The 8,782-nt window shown below is 27.3% G+C and overlaps 2 protein-coding genes across 4 annotated transcripts; one reads left to right on the plus strand and one right to left on the minus strand.

Moving 5' to 3' along the window:
* Positions 1 to 213: 213 nt before the first annotated feature.
* LOC111031202 (mitochondrial carrier homolog 2-like) lies at positions 214 to 5,713 on the minus strand. The gene is made up of 7 exons (XM_022311048.1): positions 5,591 to 5,713; positions 4,648 to 4,732; positions 3,172 to 3,334; positions 2,829 to 2,960; positions 2,535 to 2,724; positions 605 to 672; positions 214 to 541 (listed from the first exon to the last, which is right to left on the minus strand). Exons 1-7 carry the CDS (start codon positions 5,711 to 5,713, stop codon positions 388 to 390), a joined length of 915 nt encoding a protein of 304 aa, XP_022166740.1. The 3' UTR covers positions 214 to 387.
* Positions 5,714 to 6,121: 408 nt separating this feature from the next.
* LOC111031203 (probable peptide chain release factor C12orf65, mitochondrial) lies at positions 6,122 to 8,674 on the plus strand. Of its 3 annotated transcripts, none has more exons than XM_022311049.1 (3): positions 6,122 to 6,561; positions 6,641 to 6,807; positions 7,955 to 8,674. In XM_022311049.1, exon 3 carries the CDS (start codon positions 8,018 to 8,020, stop codon positions 8,468 to 8,470), a length of 453 nt encoding a protein of 150 aa, XP_022166741.1. In that variant the 5' UTR covers positions 6,122 to 6,561; positions 6,641 to 6,807; positions 7,955 to 8,017; the 3' UTR covers positions 8,471 to 8,674. The 3 variants fall into 3 exon arrangements, with proteins under 3 accessions (XP_022166741.1, XP_022166742.1, XP_022166743.1); XM_022311050.1 differs by having other exon boundaries at positions 6,122 to 6,438; XM_022311051.1 differs by lacking the exon at positions 6,641 to 6,807 and having other exon boundaries at positions 6,122 to 6,438.
* The last annotated feature ends 108 nt before the right edge of the window (positions 8,675 to 8,782 follow it).

Here is an 8,782-nt window from a genome sequence, read left to right on the forward strand (position 1 = left end):
TTCACACTACACCACTGATATAGATAACAAAATTCCAAAACTGCACATATATCCTCTATACAGACCACCATCTTTAATGAAATTTAAGTTTGTATATACTATATATGAATGGAAACTGTATTAATTTTGTAGTTTGTATTAAACAAATTACATAATATTTAAAAATGTAGTATTCAGCCTTTCAAATATTTACAAAAAAAAAAAAATAACAACTTTGGTCTGCATAAAATGTTTAAATTATTAATAATAATAAAAATGCAATTTAAAATATGATGATACAATACTATTTATGTTTCCAGTTCTGCTAAAAATATTTACTAAAATTTTAACTTATTTTCATTTTGTACATATAAATAACAATCAACATAGAATGACTAGGCGCCTAAATTAGAGCAATTTTAGGAGTTTTGATTGTGTTTGTGGAACACGTCTGAACCAAGTTGATGATCCGCGGTTCAGCTGTTCATTTCTGTACAGATATTTCATACAGTCCAACCAATTTCCAAATACAGGCATATCTGGAGGCATGCCAGCAGCTAACCTATTCAAAAAAATATTTTCATATTATTAAATTAAATAAAACAAATTAAGTATCCATACATACCCGCAGTTGTTGATTGCTGTACAAGCAGTTACAACATTAAATGGATACGTAGCTGCATTGGCTAAATACTGAAATAAGAGTAAACAAATGTTATTGTTTAAAGCAAAATTTTTAATTCAAAATATTTTTACTATACACCAATTTTCTTTAGGTTTTAAGCTGAACAATGAATTTATTGATTTAACAGTGAATATTATTTTTACACCATTTTAGAAGCAATTAAATCTTTTACTTTAAAGATGGTTTCTCTTGGAAAATTAAATTTATTTAGTAGTTTTGGTGTTTAAAGTAAACAAGGAAGAAAGTAGGTAACAACTCTGCTGTACAGTAAGTGTCGAGTGTACCATCATTGAGGAAATATTTTATGTAAAGATATTTATAAAAAAAAAATTTTAAAGGTTAAATACCTAGAAAATTATTACATAAACATTTAATGAAAAATTCAAGTGTCTACATTCTTATTAGTTTTACAATTCAAATTTTGTCTAAAGTTGGTTAAGCTTAAAAATTCTAGTTTTCCCTCATTTTCTCCAATTTTAAAAAAAAATACTGGGAATTATTAATTTGTACATCCTAAAAATATAAACTAGAAACACTTTCCTACCAGAAAATAAATTGGAGTTGAGAATCAAAGCAAATTTTTTTGCTATAAATCATGTTAGCAAAAAAAAAACACTTCGTTGTAAAACCAATACATGCCACAAGTTCAGAATCTAAGATGTATTCCCAGATTTTCATAATAGTGAATCATAAAGCACTTATTCATGTTCTTGGTGAGTCTGGAATTGGTGAACCTCTTATGCCTTGGTTTAAATTATATCTCAGGGACAGATATCAATGGGTTAATGTCTTTGGTATAAAGTCTTAACTATTTTCCACTACATTTGGAGTCTCCCAAGGGAGTCACTTATACTCGGACCAATGAGAGAGCACTACTCTTTCGGGCATACAAATGATTGAGCTCCGTGGTTTCGTACCCAAAGAAATTAAAGGAGCACACAACACAAAAAATAAGTTTTTTTTATTTGAAAGAATGTTCAATTCTAAGGATAATGGTATAGATTTTACATTTCTACTCACATTATTCAATAAGTTATGAGCAATTGAAAAAAGACGTGTGACGTCACTGGGCCGGAGTCATCGTAATTGCCTATCTTATACGTGTAAAAGTTCCTCGCTTCACACAACGATTTATCAACCTAAACATTTTATTTTTGCAATTTAATTTGCATGTAAATATTTGGTTTTATGTGTTTAAGACGATGCAAGTATCAGAATTGCAATACGATGTTTAGTTATTTAAATATTAAAAATCTTAAAAGAGACATTTTGGTTAAACCGCACGTCATGGCGAGCGGCGCGTGGGGTTCGAACAACGGGTCCGCCGTTTAACCAAAATGTCTGTTTTAAGATTTTTAATACTTAAAAAACTAAACGTCATATTGAAATGCTGATTCTTGCATCGTCTTAAACACATAAAACCACACATTTATACGTCAATTAAATTTTAAAAAGAAAATATTTAGGTTGATAAATCGTTGTGTGAAGCCAGGAACTTTTACACGTATAAGATAGGCAATTACGATAACTCCGGCCCAGTGACGTCACGCGGCTATTCTACATCTCTTAAAGTAATATTTTTTTTTACATCGTATCTTCACAAAATCATTTCATATAACCATAACTACAATAATTTAACATTTAAAAAAAATTTAAAGAATTTTTTTATTTGTGTTGTGTGCTCCTTTAAGGGTACTAAACCTAGGAAATTCTAGGTTACCACCTAGCCGGCAGGTCTTGATGTGAATGCGAAATTGGACGAATTTTGGTCGCAATGTACTCTGTTACACTTTAATGTCATTTAGAATTTCTCTTCCAACTAAATAAAATTAAAATTCTAACTATAATTAAAGCATAAAGATTAATTTACCGAAGCGGTAAAATCAGCAATGTTCAATGTCAAAGGTGAAGGATCAAATAAATAACGTGAAAATGCTTGTTTTGCCACATTGACAAGAATTACAGTTCCCAAACCAGCTAAAAGACGTGGAATGATAGCAGTGAATAGTCCTTTTACTCCTTCTTCACGACTAATAAGTGAAATTGATTGTAACACTAAACTGAAGTGAAAAGAAAAGTACATAAATCATTATCATTTAAATAATATAATGATAATATTTAATAATAAGTAAGAAAAAAGATAAATTATTTTTAATAAACTCACGTGTAACGATGTTCATAACCCACAAATTGGGCCATCATTCTCATAGAAATAATGTGTAAGGGATGACTCAAAATGATGCTTGTGGCTGTACATATCATTTCCTTTGATGTTTTGATTGCACATTTTTTCCATCTACATCGAAATGGTTTAATAAATATATTAAATTATAAACTCAAATAGACAAAAGTAACAAATAAGTGGATTAATTGTGTTTGGAGGTAATATTATAATAAATGCAGTCCGGATTCAAGTGTATAATATTAAAAATACAAATTATTATTTTATCACCAAGAGTATTCAAATTAGTTTATAATTGATACTAAAAATTATATTGTTAACTTACACTTCTAAATCTGAATCTGTATTATCTACATTTAGATTTTTGTCAATTTGAATATAATCAGACATTAGTGACGACGAATAATGTTCAATACAAATGCCTATGATCTTAGGAGCTAATCCGACATACATTCCTTTAAATCCATCAACTGAATAAATGTATTTAGCTGAAAAAAAAAATTGTTTTTAGTCACCTTGAGTACCTTCTTATTCTATAGTTTTTGTCGTACACATAATATTATATACATAGCTCATTATAATAATGTGGAAAATAACACGTTATTCCAATAGCAGACAAAAGATTTTTCAATGAGGAGGGTAGGTAGGGGTAGGTTAAAAGTAAAAAGTTCTCAATACTTATCGAAATAACAGGAAAAAATAAAAACAATGAAGGAGAAACTCCAATTTTTACATAAAAACAAAATCATGGTCTGAGGATACTTTAAATTTTGACAAAATGTTTATTTGTCATTTTTTATACATTTTCTAAAAGACATTTGAAATTACCATTTTTTTTTTTTATAAATGTGAGGTGTAAAAAGCTTAAGGGGATCGGTGGCGGTGACGACTGTCTTTGTCTAACACACGTGCAACATAAGAATTCAGAGGTGTTTTTCGGCAAAAGTACCGATTGATAAATTGAAGCGATAAGAATTCTGAAAACAGATTTGAATTTGTCGTCAAGTCTACTTGAGATCGATCAGTCTACATTTTTGATTTTAGATTCTGAGTGAAACGATGAATATTTAATTTATTTTTAATTTTAATTTTTTTTTATCGTTTCATAAAATTCTAAAAATTCTAAAATTCTAAATTTTAAATCAAACTAATACAGTAATCCACTCAAAACCTACTGTACAGCAGATCGGTAGCAATTTGACTACCTTTTATATTCCAAGTGGAGTAATGAAAGTAATAATTTTACAATGTGTTTTTTTTTGTGTCTGTGTTCACAATAAGTATTTTAAATAATGCTTCGATTTTCAGCATCAGTAACTTTGCTGGTAGGGAATCTAGTTGGTTTAAGAGTTCATAATGGAAAATTCTCAGTAATTTTTAAAACCATGAGGAAAACCAAAAAAAACTTAAGGAAAAACTGGAATTTAGAGAAAAATCAAATTTGGTTTTCTCTTACAAAAATGTGGATACATGACATTCTCACTGAATGTTTAAACTGGCATTTTCTATATACTATTTCATTTTTTTGACTATTAGGCATAAATAATTTCTGACTTTTATCAGATTTTTTTAATAATTGTCAATAAAATTATTTTTGCTTGGTCGTAAAATTTGAAATTTGAAAGTTCCTCATAATTGTTGGTGGAAATCAAAAAAAAAGTTGAGCTTAAATCTACAATTATTTTAATTAGTCTTAAATTAGAATTTTGACAACATTTGTCAAAACCACAACAATTTGATTAATAATTAATTTGAGCTAGAAATTCAGAGGTGTTTATATTTAAATGTAGACATTTATTACCATAAACTACCAAATTCGGCAGGAACAATCGTTCTTCACCAAAAATACTTCTGTGGCGATACGGTGCCATTGGTTCATGGCCAATCTGTTAAAAATAAATAATATTACATTTAGAAAGTTCAGTAACAAAATCATATTAATCAAATAAACCAGAGACCAGAGTATATACTATAATACCATACATTAAAAATAATTAGACATTCAAAAATTTGTACTAATACCTAGGTAAATGTTGGTATATAGATTTTTAATTTAAAAAAATATTTTGATATTTATGAAACAATAGTTTGGTTTAATTATTTTAGTTTTAAGAGAATCAAATTATATGTATGTAATAAAATAATTTGTGTTCCTTTTATTTTATTTATCAAATTCATCATAATTTACATACTACAAAATACTGTTATTATTTACAAGATTATAGTAAATTCAATTTTATTTTTAGTTTTCTATTTTCTATTACCTTCCTTGATATGATTGATTATTGTAAATAGCTTTTGTTAAGTATGAAACCTACCAAGCAAAAATTGAGTTTATTTTATGACCTACCTGTGTTACACTATTACCGGGCTTAGTATGCGAGACCTATCAATACGATTATCTATATTATTTACAGAAATTCAAAAGTTATAATCCGACCATATAAAAGTTTATTTTTACTTTTTAAAAGGGGAGTAGGTTTTTTGTACATAAAAAAATACTGAAATATTGGATATAAGGACCTATTTTAACATACTTAACAATTAATATATTACAAAATTAAACATGTGATATTTCTTATACAAATTCTTCGTAAATATTTTTAAATATTTTCTTTAAAATAAATACATTATTTAATATCAACTTGAAACAAATATAATTAAAAGAAATAATAAAGATAATAAGTATTCTGGTTTTAGTAACTATATAACCATATAACTCTTAATATTTCATTATGGCTTACCTGCACCAAAAATCTAGCATAATCCAGGGGATGAGTTATGGTTTTCATAACGCATTTTCCCATTAAAGTATGTCTGGGAGCATCACTATTTTCTTCCCTTCGATTTTCAGTGTCAGAATCCATTACTTAAAAATGTCTAAGTAATTAGAAATGAAAATGCATATATCTTCTGAACTCACCGGTTATTGAGATAACCCGACGATAGTACCATACAATTCAATATCCTTAAAAATTTGGTTATATTTTAAAACCTCAAAAATAAATGGACATAATAATCAAAAATCCCATTTCGAAAGAAAAAATAATTTATTAATTATTATTTATTATCATACTGACGTCCGGTCGGCTAGAAAGTCGATAACAAGAATCAAAGGCGGCGTCAGTGCGTCACAGTGAAAGATATAAGTATACCTGCTAATATCACAGAATAGGTGAAATTTTACCTATTCTATGCTTATATTATCAATGGATGGGTTGGCGGTGCTGATCGTTTTATCACAGAATCTTGAATAGCTAGATATGGATATAATATGTGTATAATATGTATTTAATCGTACTTAGTGTCCACCGCAGCTCACGAGTCACGGCTCACCACCCGGCACTCGCATTAACCATAAAAAGGACGATGGACGTATCACTAAAATAGAAAAAATTGTCCGTGGTCTGCACTCTCCAGTCTGTTTATTAAGTGAACTTTGGTATATCTTCCGGTTTTATACATTCATGCTTGAAATATTATAAGCAGAATTACTAAATGTATATAGAAAACCATACATTTAGCTGCGTCTGACGGTCCATTCAATATTCAAATGTTTTGAAATTTCCCGAGAAACCGTACACTTTCACAGGTACGTTTACTGTTGAGTGGTTATGCAATAATTACGCACGCCTAAGTGTTGTAGAGTAAATCATTGTTTACATCCATTTGTTAATATATATAGAACACACAGACCTACTGATATTATGCCAATGTATGTACTTATAGTCCATTTATTTAAATAGGTTATTGTTTTTGTTATTATTTTAACTATTATTTTTTTATGTTTTTAGAAATGACTATTACCCATTTACAAGTAAAGAAATTATACAAAGAGCTTTTGAAGTATGGCTGTAATTTAAAACTTACTGACAAAAATTATTATAAAAGTCGAATCAAACAGGAATTTTTGGTCAATAAACAGTTAGTTAAACCGGAAGAGATTAAATTTTTCTTTGATGTAAGTTAAGAATATTTGTTCAGTTAAAAAATCATAATTCTCTGATGGCTATATTTTATTTAATCACCAATATTTATTTCACTACAACTTTTATATTATATAGGTACATTTTAAAGTTAAAATATGCATTTAACAATTATAAAAATAAAATTATTTATTTCTTTATAAATCATGACAATAATCAATAAAAATATAAATGATATTAATTGTCCATGGTCTAAATCGTTTTTTTCTGATCTTAGTATTTACTATTAACCAATAGCTGAATAGGTGCCGTTAAAAATATCATAACTACACTGGTTTTATCCGTGAAATCTATTTGTAACTACTTATATCAATTTATTTTAATATTAGGTCAAAAATATGTTTCGAAAATTCTAAGAATATTTGTTTAAATTTTTGGGAAATTTCTAAAAAATACGTAAATTTTTTACTAAAAGATGAGACATTAAAATTAAGTTTTTATTTTACTATTTTAACTACAAAATCAAAAAATTTACAGATTAAAATAAATATGACCTAAAAGCTTTCATATTTTCAATCTCTATACCATAAAAAAATGTTGACTTTACTTAGCATATTGTCGTATCATACGAATAACCAGATTTAATATGTTAACACATACAAATCCAAGCTATAATCAAGTAAAACATACTTTTTTCATGAAATAAAAATGACAATTAATCTTGACTAGCAATGACCAACTAAAGTATTTACTATTTATAGACATAATGATATTATTATATATATTTATGTTTAGCTGATCTTACACAATGTTGCCCGTGAAAAAATTAAATAATGCCAATGGATTTACTCTGTTTTAAACTCCATTAAATGTAAAATGTGCATAGTTTTAACATGGTAATATGGCTGGTCTAATCTCATATAAGATACACCCTATAATTCTATAAAATTATAATACTTAACTATTTTATTTTATGTAACCAATAGAAATCTTAAAAAAATAATATTTTTTTTGAGCCAACAAATCCCTGTGCAAAATTAAAAATTCTTGTGTATATAATAAGCTATGTACCAAATTTCAGAATTATGAGTGTGATTGCTTACAAGCTTACACAAACATTGCCTTTTATTAATTTCGATAATACAGTTGTATTAACCATTTGTCAATATTTATTTGTTTCAGAAAGGAAAAGAGTTATTAAAGAGAAAGTCAATAGTTTAAATTGTGTCCGTTTCCTTTATATCAATGTATTCATTATTATGTAAGGCTCTACCTTTTAACACTAAAAGTGTGAAGAATGCTAGAAGCATTAGTTTAACATTATTCAATAAGAAACAGACAATAGATCACTCAAAAGTACCTATCATAAATGAAAATGAACTTGAAGAAATGTTTGTTAAGGGCAGTGGCCCTGGTGGTTCAGCCGTCAATAAAAATGCTAATTGTGTTGTATTAAAACATAAACCAACTGGCATTGTGATTAAATGTCATGAATCAAGATGTGTGGAAGATAACAGAAAAATAGCTAGAGATAAACTTGCTACAAAATTAGATGTAATAGAAAATGGTAATGAGTCAGTCGAAGCACAAAAAAAAGCAATTACGGAAAAAAAGAATGCACAAAAAGAATGGAAACGGAAAAAATTAGAAACACTGAAAAAGGATTGGATTGAAAGAGAAAGTAGTTTTAAACCTTAAATTATCATAATTCATAACCAATAGTTTAGTATTTGACTTGTTTTTTGTTGGAAATGAGGTAATTGTAAAATGTAAATGTTCTTATTACTAAATTAGAAGTAGGTACATTATGCATTTATTAATTGTAATTGTTTAGTTTATTATATTCTATTATTGATTAGTCAAATGTAATAAATATAATTAAATAAACAATGTATGTAATAGCTAACATTTAAATATCTATTAATCAAAATCATTTTCCTAAATTACAAAGATTATAACATCTACTAGATTTCAAGAAGCCTACAAATATAGTGAATACAAAATATATTA

Source organism: Myzus persicae, unplaced genomic scaffold (assembly GCF_001856785.1).
Source record: "Myzus persicae strain clone G006 unplaced genomic scaffold, MPER_G0061.0, whole genome shotgun sequence".
In the NCBI taxonomy this organism is placed as follows: domain Eukaryota; kingdom Metazoa; phylum Arthropoda; class Insecta; order Hemiptera; family Aphididae; genus Myzus; species Myzus persicae.